Source organism: Thermobia domestica, chromosome 7 (assembly GCF_964235325.1).
Source record: "Thermobia domestica chromosome 7, izTheDome1.hap1.1, whole genome shotgun sequence".
NCBI lineage: Eukaryota > Metazoa > Arthropoda > Insecta > Zygentoma > Lepismatidae > Thermobia > Thermobia domestica.
The window spans coordinates 28,101,499-28,117,223 of record NC_137460.1 but is presented as its reverse complement, the minus strand read 5'-3'; the positions used below and the strand labels follow the sequence as shown (position 1 = coordinate 28,117,223).

Sequence of the window (15,725 nt, the reverse complement as noted above, 5' to 3'; positions counted from 1 at the left end):
TCTGATCCCAGCTCCTCCCAAGTGAACTTTGTTGTTGATAAATACGTGTGTGTATATATTTTCTCGGGGTTCTCCCACTTTCTTCATTCCACTATTTTTCGTTTTATCACCACCGTTCCCTTAGCTTCGGTTCATAATTGTGAGACGTTAAACCAAACAAATCCTCTCTCCCTCCTTACGATACGGATTTTAATGAAAGTGACATGATTTTTTAAAAATCCTGCTCAAGGACAGTGCTAATGGCACAGTGTTGACATGGATATCTAGAAAAAACAAAAAATTGAGCCCTTTAAAAGCAGAATTTTCAAAAGTAATGGGATACCTGTTCAGTTGTTTTAATAATGAGTTTACACACCGAGTTTCATTTTCCTAACATGAGAAGTTCCTGAGAAGCTGATATACTTTTTTCGCGTAATCCTCAACATGAACCCCTTTTTCTAGCATACGAGCTAAAAATGCTAAAGATACTACGGTCTTTTCCACACTATTGTCTATTTGATAAAGTTACTTAGAAAGAGGTTATATATGGAGTTCATCTTCATAACATGAGGGACTCGTGCGTGAGATACTCTAAGGGTTCGATTTGGAGTGGGAGCTCATGTCCGGATTCCACTTTAAGCTTTTGGTCCACATCTCATACAGCCTTGTTGCTGAAAGAGACGATGAACTCTCTATATTGTCTCACTGCTTGAGATACTCTTTTATTTGCATAATTTTTAAACCATTTTTCCGTCTTTAAACCTCGTCCTCTCTCCTTACGACACGGACGAATATTGTAAGGATCCCCACATCACAACAAAAGCAAACGTATAACGACATGTGCCATTGTTTACAAAAACAGACTATACGCTAAAGAGGAAGACACGAAGGAAACCGAAAGGAGACGGACCACACAAAAGGATCCGAAGGAGGACGAGCCACCCGAATAGGACAAATAAAAGAGGGACCACGGAGAGACTTGGCCTCAGTCGGCCACTGATCGCAATCTATCCTAATACCATGTAGGCTGCTATGAAGAAAAGGGGTTCACCTTAAACGTAGCCGTACCTCGTGAAGGCTGCTATTAGTTGAGGTCTCCTAGAACTGTATCCTTAAATAACCCTGGAGGCTTCTATGAAGCAAAGGGGTTACCCGTACAGAATATTATAACCTACAAATCTTGGTCATTATAGGGACTTTGTAATAACAACTTTTGTACACACAAAAGAATTAATTTCATAATAAAATTGGTGAAGAGATAAACCTCGGACCATCATTGACTCTACCCATAAAAACATTTCCATATAGACAGATAGCCTATCGTCTGTCCCTTTCAGACTATGGTTTGTTTGATAAAGCTACTTAGAAGGAGCTTATATTCCGAATTTAATTTTCCTCACGTGAAGGGTTCTTAAGATACTTTCCCAGGTTCGTTTCCCGGCAGGAACTTATGTGGTTCGGATTCCACACAAAGTTGTAGGTCCATGTGTTATATAACTTCGTTCCTGAAAGACACGATAAACTTCATATAACCTCACTGTTTGGGATACTTTATATTTTGCATAATCTTTAAATCATTTCCCCCTCTTTGAACACGCACAATATTTTTTTTAAAATAGACTTCGTTCTTCTCCAGACTACCTTAGATAAAGTACTCATATACCGAGTTTCTTTTTCCTAATATGAGGGATCGTGAGGCGCACCATTTTTTACACAATTTTATACCCACTTTCCCCTTTTCGAACATCTTTCCCTTTTAGGACACGTACAAAAACCAAATAAATAAATAAATAAATAGCCTAGGTCTATGATTTGCAGACTATGATATCTTCGATAAAATTACTTAGAAGTACTGTATGTCAAGCAAACGGTGTGCATTTGTATACCGGACAAACATTCATCTCTACATAAAAAGATGCAAAGTGGGTCTGACTCCTGAGTGACTGGGTCGATTAAGTGTAGTAACATTTTTAGGCTAGTCATCAAGAGTTAGTTTCTTCCTGGGTTTTCCTCATTCACATCAGACAAATGCCGGGAACGTACCTAACTTATATGACCCAGGCCACTTCCTTCCTTCCCCGGATAGTGTGCTCGGCGAGTAATAACATCCCTCATATGTGATATTCGTAAGGGCGTAGATGCCGGTAATGCCCATAAATTTGTGTCAATACATGTCAGTTTTGCTGTTAGCATGTAAAATATTTGTTTCTTATATTTATTTTGCTGAGTAATTATCTTAAGGAATTTCAAGAGCGAAGTACACAGCTTTCGTCTTCACGAAGTTTCTGTTGTTTCCGCCTCCGTTCTTGTGCACCAGATAACTTCTTTCTCTTCGCTATTTCAGGCATATTTCAGTTTAAAAATTCGCACTGCACAGTGCACAATCCAATACACACAAGACAGAACTTCAAATATGCTTGATTTAGGATTTAGATTTCTGGGCTTTCGGCATCTAAGGCTATTCAGCCCATCACGTTTGGAGGGATGACGTCCCTCAGCAAGCACACAATCCGGGGAAAGGGAAGGAAGAAAAGATGAGAAAAGGAAGGAAGCGGCCTGGGACCTATAAGTTAGGTACCACACCGGCATTCGCCTGGTGTGAATGAGGAAAACTCAGGAAAACCTCATTCAGGGTAGCTGGCCTGAAAAAGCGTTTTACAATTTTTCAACCGAGTGCCCCCACCGGGAACCTAACCAAATATGTTTGACTCTCATACGATAGTTACTTGTTCTGAAATGGAAATAATTGGATTTATTTCTAGCGGCAGACAACAATAAACCAAAACGAAGCTGTTGCCAAATTGTTTCTATTTTACAAAGGCAGATATGGATGGCGAGAATAAATTGAAAGGGAAGACAAGGAAGGAGCAGAACAAAAAAGGAGAGTAAAAGCGATAGATAAATTGGAAGAAAAACGTAACAACCTATAAGAAGAAAAAATGACGCGTTAAATGAATAAGCGTGGCAACGTCTCCTTATCTTTGCGCCAGCATTTCTCTATTTTTCTTTCTTGTTAAAACCAAATCTTGTCATTTCAATGAGGTTACTTTCGACTGCCACCTCCTTGGGACCTGGTGATGAATGACCATTCTGGTCTGTTTCCGGCTTAATGTTCGCCACATCCCCATCCCTGGGAAGTATCAAGCTTTTGGCATCCAAGCAGAGCCAGCTAAGAGGGTAAGGATATTAGCGGCACTCCGATGCCCTTTAGAATCACTTTAAACATACGGCGTCCCACAAGAATCAGGGAAGACAAAAGGAATAAATGCCACTCGAAACTTAAAAGTGCCATAATGAAGAAACTTAAAAACAAAAAAGCACCAGGAATAGATGGACTAAAGAATGAAATATACAAAAAGGCAAAAGATATTTGGACACCATATCTAGCTAGAATATTTAACTGGTTACTCAAGAAGCAACTTTTCCCAGATTCCTGGAAAGTTTCAAAGTTAAGTATCCTATCTAAAGGACCAGAAAAGGACGCCTCAGAAGTTGGATCTTATAGACCCATTTGCTTGCTTAAAAACATTTCCAAAATTTTTGAAAGAATAATCCTAAACAGGTTACAAAAATATAGAGACGTTAAGGATGATCAATTACAATATGGTTTTAGAACTGGAAAATCAACAGAAGACGCCATAAATAGATTAGTAGATAATATAAAGGAAAAAAGGTACGAACGAAAATATCTCTTAGCACTCTTTATAAATATTGAAGGAGCTTTTGACAATCTTTGGTTTCCCTCTCTTCTAGAAAATATCAGAAAATTAAATTTGCCTAAATACATAATAAACTTAATAAGAAATTACTTATTAAACAGGAAAATCATAATACCGAACGAAGAAGGAGACATAGAAATTGAGACCGAGAAAGGTTGCCCACAAGGTTCTATCGTGGGACCAACTTTATGGGACATTGAGCTACAACCATGCTTGGAAGTATTAAACAAGATGCAGGAAGTGGACATAGTTGTTGCATTTGCCGACGATATTGCAATAACAGCAAGTGGAAATAGCAGAAGAGAATTAGAAATTAAAACTGCAAAAATAATAGAACAATTAGACAAGTGGAGCAAAGATAGTAAACTAAAACTATCAACGAGCAAAACTAAATACCTAATTTTTGGAACAAAGTTACAACGAAACCCAATAATAAAGCTAAATAATATAAACATAAAAAGAGAACAAAAGATATCTGGGAATAATATTAGATGAAAAACTAAATTTTGATGCACATTTTAATTATATAACAACTAGAGGGAACAGCATAGCAAATAAATTAATTACGATAGCTAGAAACAAATACAAACTACCATTGAAAATAATAAATTTGTACCAAGAAATCATTTTAGCAGCTGCAATAACATATGCATCAAGTGTTTGGATTGGGAGAACATTAGAAAATAAAACATATAAGAATAGATTAAATAGACCACAAAGAAACATACTCATAAGATTAAGTGGAGCTTTTTCATCAACATCACATAGCTCATTAAGTATAATATTAGGAGTAAAACCCATGAATATTGTAGCTCTGCAGAGGGCAGCGAACTATTGGTTAAGAAAAGGAAATCTAGACAAAATCAGGAATACATTTGATAAAGAACTAAATACCGAAAAAGAAATTGAAGATCATATGATAGCAATTTGGAATGAAGATTGGCTACGGCATGAAGGAGCTCACAGAGTACATCAGATATTTCCAAACATAAAAGATAGACCACAAATAAAACATTTAAATCCCACTTACGGAATAATTCATTTCCTAACAGGACATGGACCGTATGAAGATTACTTGTATAAAATAAAATCCAAACGAACACCAAGCTGTGAATGTGGAGAAATTGGCACACCAGAACACCACATTATGTGGTGCCCAACAATGGAAGATGACGTGATACTAAGAAGGGATATTCGAAACAAGACTTCACAAGAAATATTAACTAGTAAGGAAGATTGTGAGAAATTGAAAAAAATAACTAATGAATACTCAGATATAAGAAAAAATATGTACAGAAGAAATTTAAACAATGGAGAGAATTAAAGTGATGAATGAAAGAAAATGAACGAATGTGAGACTTGTTCCTGGACCGGAGAAAAGACTCCAGGAGAGGAAACACAGGAAATCCGTGTCTCCCACCGGGAACAAATTGAATGAATGTATGCACCTCCAGCCTAGGGACTGGAAGAGGAATTCCGGTGCAAGAGTGTGTGAAGAAGAGTGCGTGAAGTGGAGAGTGGTGGTGGGTTCACGGGAGGGAATAGGGTAATGGCAAGAAAGGACAAAATGGAAAACACCGCATTTACCGTTTCGGGCGCCAGGTGAAGTTGGTGAGGATAGTACTGGGATACAACGGACCGGGGTCCACACTAAGTGCTCCGAGTGGACCCCGGACCCAGTCTATAAGAACCAGCCAAGATACCAAGGAACGCAAAATGAGCGGTTAAAAGAAATAAATAAATAATGAATACAGTATTAGAGTTAAATGAAAAGATAAATTTTTAGTATGTGGAAGAGAGAAAGTAGACAATAAATGGAAAAACATACAAGCTGAAAAACTAAAAGCTTAAGTTAAGCCAGAAATTCGTGTGGTGCAAGGTGAAGTTAAATATATATATATACGAGTATATATAAATAGAAAGTCATACAGGTGAAAAATAAGTGTCAGTAATTATTAGTGTTAGTGACAGCAAAAGCATACAGTGTAGTGTAGTGTTAAGAATATTAGTTTTGGTGGACAAGCGTTAGTGTGGAAACACAGGTGAAAACCATTAGTGCAGTGAAAGAAATAGGTGAATACCAAAGAAATATATTTAAATGTATATATATATGTGTGTATGTATGTATGTATGTATGTATGTATATATATATATATATATATATATATATATATATATATATATATAAAACATATGGGTGAAAAAACCTAATCATACAGAGAAAACCTGCAAGAAACAAGAAGAAGCCTAAGGTAAAAAGAAGAAGCAGCCAATAGGTAAAAACATAAATACGCAGAGAACACAGATACAAAACACACACACAGAAATACACAAAAAACAAGCAATTTAGATTCAAACTTATTGTTAAATTCTTAGTTTTTTTGTTTGTTTTTTGTTTGTTTTTCGTTTTTGTAAATTTTCCCTTTTTTTGGTCTCTTTTCCTTCCCTATCCTTTCCCTCCCAAATTTTCCTATTTTTTTCTTTTTTCACTTATGGAAATAAAGAAAAAAACATAACTACTATAGAAATCATTCGCAATGATGATAACTCGTCGGTTTTCGAATGCTCTAGGTAACCGACTAAGAGTAACGCGACTGAGCGAATGTAAAAAAAAAAAAAAAAAAAAAAAAAAGTGCCACTTGACTGTTGACACCACATTCTTTCCTTCTATCAAAGACGTCTCTAGGCAGTCAGAGGCAACAAAATGAATAATTAATATATCTACAGCGCCCTTGGTGCAATATTATGTACTTTCTGTTCTATCGAAGGCGCCCCTATACAACCAGGAGTGACAAAAGATATAGTTAATATATCTACAGCGCGCTTGAGTGCAACATTATATCCTTTTTGTTCTATCGAAGACGGCCCTATACAATCAGGGAGAACAAAAGAAATAATTAATATATCTTCACCGGCCCTTGGTACAAAAACGGTTTCCACGACATTTTCAGCTCAGATTATTAATTGTAATGGCAAGAAGCACCAACTTTTATTATTTTAGCCCATCAACAATAAGTACTTCACAAGTTCATTGTCCTGCTAAGAGATCATTTTTGAACTAAACATTGGGAACTTGTAAGGTAGGTATATGACTCGTCCCCTCTTATATACCTCAATTCGAGCATACGTCCTGCATAAACAGTTTGCATCAGGAAAATAGCTCAATCTTCTAAAACATTCCTTCTCTCTACATTTCGGCAACCAGCATTGAATTTCAAAAACACTGAGGGATGAAAATGAAGGCTACTGAATCTTTAAAATGCAAATTTTTAGTAAGTCGTATTCAGCTGTCGAAAAGCTCATTATCACTCACTTACTCTATGGAATATGGAACCCGGAGGTTCAATGCCGCGTACACAAAATCTCTCCATTGACTTCTATCCTTAGCCAATTGGATGCAATTTCTACTTTGTATTCCTATCTCAGCGAGTTCCATCTTAATATTGTCCTCCCACCTGCGCCTAGGTCTTCCTAATGGTCGTTTTCCGATTGAGATTTTGAAAGCGTTTGATTTTGAAAGCGTTTCTACTTTCTTCCATTTTAGATACATGACCTGCCCACCTAAGCCTCCTACACTTGACGACCCTAACAATGTTGGGTAAACCATATAACTTACGTAGTTCCTCGTTATGAAGTTTCCGCCATTCCCCATTCCCGTTCCTCTTGGGTCCGAATATTCGTCTCAGGATCTTGTTCTCGATTACTTTCAGTCTATGTTCTTCCCTCAGAGTAAGTGACCATGTTTCGCAACCATACAGAACAACAGGCATGATTATCGTTTTGTATATTTTAAACTTCAAATTCCTCCACAGAATTCGCGACGACAAGAGATTTTGAACCGAATAATAACACGAATTCCCTGCTTTTAGTCGACATTTAATTTCTTTAGAATATGATTTTCGTCTGTTAATATTGATCCTAAATATTTGAACGTATCCACTTTATCAAAAGTATTATTTCATATTTTAACGCATCCACTTACCGTATTACGGTCCCGACGTACTTCCATGTATTTAGTTTTATCTGCATTTACTTCTAAACCCATCTCCCTGCAAGCGTTCAATAACCTCTCTGCATTTATTTCTATTGTTCTCCTATAATCCCCTATTAAATTTACATCATCAGCATATGCCATAACCTGGTAAATACCGTTCAACTGTAGGCCTTAGTTGCTATCTTTGATTTTCCTTATAGCGAATTCCAGAACAAAGTTAAATAATAATGGCGACAACACATCTCCTTGTTTGAGGCCATTTTCGACGTGAAAGCTCCTGGACAAAAATTTTCCTACCTGGACTTTACTTTGGGATTCATTTAAACATATCTTAATTAATCTAATTAGCTTTCTCGGTATTCCAAGTTCTGTAAGAACGTTGTATAATGTTTCTCTCTGTAGCGTATCATACATGCCCCACCGGAAGTCAAGGAAGGAACTGTACCACTAGTTAAATAATTTAATAATAAGCAATACTTTCTCAGCATATACAACATCATAGCAGCAGCATATACAACACCTACATAAAAGCACGTGATTAGATTGGATAACCCCCTTAGACAGATATAGTAGAAACCAGAGGCTTTTCAAAATCAAAACATTATCCTCAATTAAAAGGTATACCAATGAATAATTTATTAACGAGATCATATAGAACAAGTAAACAACAAATATATATATAAGTGAAGCTCATATAGAACAAGATGTAAATATATAGTATGTATCCTCAAATTTCAATTAACTTCTCTCTATATATATATAACACGGTAGTAACAGTAGGTTAATATCAAATAAGTAAATTTAATTATACATTAAGTTAACACTACTTTTATCTGTAGATGAAAAGGACAACTCCCAATGGTCAACTCGGGAGCGAACGATGGCAGGAAGTTTCACAAACACAAAATATCGTATTTTTTTAAAAAAAGAAAAAAACTTGACGGAAAAAAACTATAATAAAAAATTCACAAACTACAGAACTAAATAACTGAACACTTCCGTCTTCGATCCAGTCCCTCGTTGTCCATTGAATTGCGAGCCACAATTTTACACTAAAAAAAAGTCCAACAAATACGCACCCGATTTGAAGTCAATCTGACAAACGGCAGAAGGAATTCAAATCACGGAGCCAGACATGACGTCATGTTCTATACAATAGTACCAGAACAATTAACCAATAGAACACCAGAATGAGAAAACATTTTTTTAAGAGATATTAAAGTAGAATACACTACATGGTGGGTCCCCCCGGAATTCAAAAAAGGTAAGAAACATTTTTTGGATTACCAGAAATATGAAACACTTATGGAAATGAAAACGATTTTGTTTGTAAGGGTGATAGATGAATATGAAGTATGAAAATAGAAAACAACAAACCATAAATAAATAATGAAAGGGACCACCAAATAATATGAAGCCAAATTGACAAAATATATTCAAGCATATGATTAAATATATTGTAGTTTTGGTAAAACACAAAAACCAGAGTAGAGTACTAAATACAAAAAAACAGAATAGAGTTATACCATGTTATAGAATGTAAACATAACATAGGCTTGAATAAACCTTAAATATCCATAGACGATGAGATTCATATCCATAAAGCGCAGAATGATATATTTATCTCAAATAGAAGTGTAGACTGGGCAGTCTTTACAAATTGGAACAAACATGGATTTATTTTTTTTATAAATCAAACAGCTCCCTTACACCTGAAAAAGAAATAAGTGTAAGAACCTCACAAATATTACACCAAAATTTACAATTCGGGTTCAGGAGTTTCACGCATTTCATACTTTTTTAATTGGCTAACATGAGAAGAAAATTTTCGGTTTTTACTTTCGTCTAAAAGAATTATAGTATTCGGACCAGCAAAGGAGTCGATGCGGTGAGGACCAAGCCAGAGAGGCAACAAAGATTTACTAACTTTATCTGTTATGGACGACTTAAAGTGAGATTTCCAAAGAACTAATTGGCCCACCTGGAAAGTAACTGGATTATTACGCTGCAGGAAAAGATGCTTTCTATCTTCCCAAGCTCTATACATATTTTTTAAGGCATCGGACCCTATCTCTACTGAATTATGTAAGTTCAGGTCGGAATCCTTTACAGACCATTTAACTGATAAAGGATCTAGAGCTTCACGTCCCAAATAAAGCTCAAATGGTGATGCCTTTAATTCACAATGTTCAGAAACGTTAAGAGAAAATTGGATGGGATATAGGAAATTGCTCCATACCGTCTGATTCTCAGAGCAATAACATCTGAAGGCATTCTTTACCGTCTGAACATATTTTTCAGCTGCATTTCCGGACGCAAATTAAGCTGAGCTACGTATATGTTTGATCCCTAGTCAAAAAGAGAAAACGACGAAACTCCTCGCTACAAAAATAACTAGCCCGATCCGTGGATAAAGCAAAACAATGACCAAAACGACAAAATATCTCCTTCATTGCTTTAATAATTAAATAATTTAATAATTAATTAAACTGGTCGCATTACGTAATGGAACTAAGTGCAAAAACCGGGAGGCGTTAACCACAAGTAACATTATGTACCTATAGCCATTGCTTGGGATTAAGGGACCGGCCAAATCACAGTATAAATGTCCCTGGGGTTGTGTTACATATTTAGAAGACAAAAGACCTTGGGGCTTTTCAAAACGTGGTTTCGAAATCTGACATTCATGACATGAGCGCACGTACTGATTCACGTCACGAATCAAAGAAGGCCACGTTTAATTTTACTAAGTGTTTTAAAATTACCCGTATGTGTTCCCACCAAAGTTCCAGAATGATAATATTCCAATACCAAAGGTCGTAAAGACTTAGGCAATAGAATCTTGTAAGGATTATACCGTGCTTTTGTTCCTTTATATAATAAACCACGTGACAAACGATATTCTCTCCAGACATTTCCTGCAGCTTCAGTTTTCTTATAAATATCTGAAATATCCGGATCCTTTATTTGCTCTTCTTTCACATTATAAAATGCCAAAGGAGTATTCAAAACGCTTGAAGCCAAAAATTCACGTTGGTATACCTCCTCATCTATAGGTTCATCTATAAGGTCATACAAACTTGAATCACATATTCGACTCAAAAAAAATGCGTTAATCATCTTGTTGCTAGGTACATGCAAGATATCGAATTTAAATTCCAACAACCTATGAATCATAGTACTATATCGTATAAATTTTTTAGGTTTAGGCAACACGCAAGCTAAAGCATGGTTATCAGTTAATATTGTAAATCTTGAAACAAGATAGTGCTGAAAACGAGTAATAGTATTGTACAAGCTAGCCAACTCCAAGGCAAAGATAGGACGATTATAGTCCGAAGGTTTCAGTTTTCTGCTATAGAACGCAACAGGTTGATAGAAACCGCTGGAATCCTTCTGTAGGATCACACTCCCGAACCCTCGCAAACTAGAATCTGCTTCTATAAAAAACCTTTTACTCATATCCGGAATCTTCAAGATAACCTGCTCTTCAAAAGCGTCCTTAATACGAGCTAATGCCTCAGATTGTTCTTTACCCCAAACAAAGGGAATTTTAGGAGATTTTAAGTCTGTTATGGGGCGCATAATCTCAGCAAAATTACTAGTAAATCGACTATAGAAAGACAAAAATCCAACGAGAGATTTGACACCCTTCCTATTACGAGAAGCAGGTAGATTTCGTATAGCTTCAAGTCGATCCGGAATCATTTGCATAGTTCCTCCACCTACGCGAAATCCCAAATAATCTATCTCCGTTTGAAAGAGGGAACATTTTTCTGGTGAAATTGTAAGACCTCGTGATCGAAGTCGTTCAAGCACCGTCTTAAGTAATGTTTTATGTTGTTCAATTGTATCAGAATAGAGTACAATATCATCAGCATATACTTCGACACCTTGTTCCTTCAAATCACCTAATACAGTATCAATAGCACGCGCTAAAGCCGCCGTTCCAGTACAGAGTCCCATAGGATGTACACGAAAATGATAACTTTTATTGTCAAAAGAAAAGCCCGTATATTTCCGACAGGATTCATCCAATACTATCTGAAACAATCCCCTTTTGCAATCGAATCTGGACATAATACGAGCATTAGCCAGTGTAGCAATAGATTCTTCCATGTTAGGGTAACTATATTATCGGCTTCCACAAGCTTAGACAATTTACCAAAGTTGAGAACTAGCCGTCCTCTACCTGCACTATTTTTGACAATAAAGCAAGGGGCGCGATACTCACTTGTACTCTCCACGATAACCCCGTTATCCAAAAGTTCTTTTAAAATTACACGCATTTCTTGCTTTTGCTTACTAGACATAGGGTATTGTTTTTCACGAAATACAGTATCCTCCTTAACCCGAAACTTGTACTTAAAATCTTTAATTCTGCCGATATTTGATGTAATCACATCAGTATAATAATTTATAATATCCTGTACAAATAAAGGTAAGGTACGATCTTCATTAATAAGTTCATTATCAATGTTTTCCACAATTAATTTTCTATTTGTATTATCTAGTTGATTAACAGACGATTTGTTACTTAAATTATGCGTAACTCTATTGTCAATCGCTAATGCCTCATTGCTGTTCGAAGGTACTTCTGAAACACCCTGTACAACATTACATTCAACAGGTGATTTAACTTGTAACTCATTTTTATATTCTATTACTTTTTTATTTTGAAAAAAAATCTTTATTAGTAGCTTGTGGCGTTGAAGACCAAGAATTTAAAAAAGAATTATATTCATTAAATTGATTTAAAGCAAAACAAGCGTTTTAAAAAATAACAAGTTCTTCAGATAAAGCAAAGTTTTGTTTATATTTAGTAACACACACTTTACCTTGCTGTAGTACTGCTTCCTTATCTCCAACAGGTTGTTAACCGCGTGGCAGGGCTGTATTACGTGGCACCTGGTTTAGTGAGAACTCGCTCGTTGTATCAGGAATGCAACAGGTGTTATGACCTTGACCATGGAAAAGGCTCTTATCTTCACTGCCCAGCTGGTTTTGAACATTTGGTTTGTCGCAGGTTGTGCGGTTCCTTGTAAGATAACCCATCAAATATGATGTAGAATAAGGACCCGTCTCCCTGCAACCAAAAGGAAAAGGGCCAGAATATTGTCCACAAAAAGGAGGTTTGGAAACATATGTAATGTTGAAATTGTGATCAGGAAAGAATATACTTCGTTCCTTAACATCCAATATAAAGGCAGTCTGCTCAATAAAAGGCATTCCTAAAGTAATATGTTGGCCACTGGGACAATGTTCGTTTATATACGCACAAACAGTTAACTCTTGCTTATTAATTCTCAACGGGAGCAAACAATATTTGTGTAACACTAAACGATAATTTGTAGCAGTACGTCCCACAAAGTTCTTAACATGTATTTTTTAGGTTCGAATCCCGTTGTAGTAAATACTGTAACACTTCGTTACTTATAAAATTAACACTTGAAGCACTATCTAAACATGCAAAGTATTTTTTATCATACAAATCGACTTCAATAAATATCCCACCTTTCCCAACTAAGGGAGGTAAAGTTTGTACACCACAGTCGAGGTTCGAATCTGCTGAGTATCAGAAACCTTTTGAAAATTAGACACCTGTCCTTTGTGGAAATTACCCGATCTGTTTCGTTCATGAGGATGAACTACACTACGCGATCTAATGTCACGTTTTTTTACGATTTATATCAAATGATGATCCACCAAAAGTTGTTTGATGCTGCTTCGTAAAGAGTTCTAACTGTGAGTAAGCCTTCAAAGAGTTCATAAGTTCATCACGCGTTTGAGGATGCTCACTATAAAGTACATGCGATCTAACATCCGGTCTACAACCACTAGCCACCGTTAAGATGTACGTTTCATCACAGATTTGAATATCCAATATACGTGATACTTGATCAAGTCTACGTGAATATTGCAACAGCCGTTCTCTTTCAACCTGAGGTTTATAAAAATATCTCGTGGTAAGTTGCAGTATAGCCACGTCAGAAAGCAACTCAGTCATCACATATTTACATAAATCTCCCCAGTTTCTCGTTGTTTTAGCACTATCCTTAAGACACTGTAGTAATGGATTTCTAGTTTTTGTTTGTAAAGCGTATACCACGCAACGAATTGGAAATTCATTACCACTTAAAAAATCGTCAATTTTACATATAAAATTGAACAACTTGTCAGGGTCATTACCATCACAAATTGGAAGATTTTTCACAAATCTATTTAACACCGTCAAAGCAGTATTATCCTCCAAACGAGAAGAATCGGTACGGACATAAGCGTCATCACCTATGTCATTTGTATAACCACTATGGCATCTATTACCAAATACTTTACTAGTACGTTTAGGAATAGCACCAGCTGAACTATCAGATCCCGTATTATCCTTATTAACAGGTACCCTAGAAGACATCGGACCCACCTTTCCAGCTATGTCTTCTAACATTTCTCCTAATCTTTCAATTCCAAACAATAAACTATCAATTTTATCTATATTTAGAGGCGACGTTTTTCCACCATCATCATCAAATCCGGATATAGTATCTGAGGATACCTTATCTTTATCTACACCTTTGGCCATGTTTAATATATAATACGAACAGCAAGACCATTAAAAAACTAATTCAATATGTAAAAAGCCTCGAATTGGTGAGATTGACTTCAAACCATTTATATGTAGCGTATCATACATGCCCCACCGGAAGTCAAGGAAGGAACTGTACCACTAGTTAAATAATTTAATAATAAGCAATACTTTTTCAGCATATACAACATCATAGCAGCAGCATATACAACACATACATAAAAGCACGTGATTAGATTGGATAACCCCCTTAGACAGATATAGTAGAAACCAGAGGCTTTTCAAAATCAAAACATTATCCTCAATTAAAAGGTATACCAATGAACAATTTATTAACGAGATCATATAGAACAAGTAAACAACAAATATATATATAAGTGAAACTCATATAGAACAAGATGTAAATATATAGTATGTATCCTCAAATTTTAATTAACTTCTCTCTATATACATAACACGGTAGTAACAGTAGGTTAATATCAAATTAGCAAAATAAGTAAATATAATTATACATTAAATTAACACTACTTTTACCTGTAGATGAAAAGGACAACTCCCAATGGTCAACTCGGGAGCGAACGATGGCAGGAAGTTTCACAAACACAAAATATCGTATTTTTTAAAAAAAGAAAAAAACTTGAGGGAAAAAAACTATAATAAAAAATTAACAAACTACAGAACTAAATAACTGAACATTTCTGTCTTCGATCCAGTCCCTCGTTGTCCATTGAATTGCGAGGCACAATTTTACACTAAAAAAAAGTCCAACAAATACGCACCCGATTTGAAGTCAATCTGACAAACGGCAGAAGGAATTCAAATCACGGAGCCAGACATGACGTCATGTTCTATACAATAGTACCAGAACAATTAACCAATAGAACACCAGAATGAGAAAACATTTTTTTAAGAGATATTAAAGTAGAATACACTACATCTCCTAACCGAGTCGTACGCCTTTCTAAATTCAATAAATAATTAATGTACCGGGGTATTGTATTCCCACTTTTTTTCGAGTATTTGGCGAATGGTAAATATTTGCTCCATAGCTGATCGAGACCGCACTGATAATATCCAATAATTTCATCTGCGTATGGGGTCAATCTTGCTAATAGAATATTTGAAAGTATTTTATAGGATCTTGACAGAAGAGAAATGCCTCGATAATTATTACAGTCAGTTTTGTCGCCTTTCTTGTGGATTGGAACAATGATTGATTCCTTCCACTCTTGTGGCAATTCTTCCTTGTTCCATATAAGGAGAATGAGTCTGTATCTTGTTCCTCAATTTTTCGCCTCCAGCTAAAATTAACTCAGCCGGAATTTTATCTACAACCGGAGATTTGTGTTTCTTTAATTTCTTTTTAGCTGTTTCTACATCTATTCGTTTGGGTTCTGGAATACACGGTTCTGTGGTGTGTATCTCCTTTTCTCCACGCACATTAATTTCG

General features: G+C 35.9%; 1 protein-coding gene across 1 annotated transcript in view; it reads right to left on the bottom strand.

Annotated features, from left to right (window-relative positions):
- Window positions 1–8,292: 8,292 nt before the first annotated feature.
- The window catches only part of LOC145689942 (uncharacterized), a 28,351-nt gene continuing 20,918 nt past the window's right edge, over window positions 8,293–15,725 (bottom strand). The window contains exon 3 of the mRNA XM_081764301.1: window positions 8,293–9,404. Coding sequence (XP_081620427.1) covers window positions 9,386–9,404 — 19 coding nt within the window. The 3' untranslated portion in view covers window positions 8,293–9,385. The remainder of the gene's footprint in view (window positions 9,405–15,725) is intronic.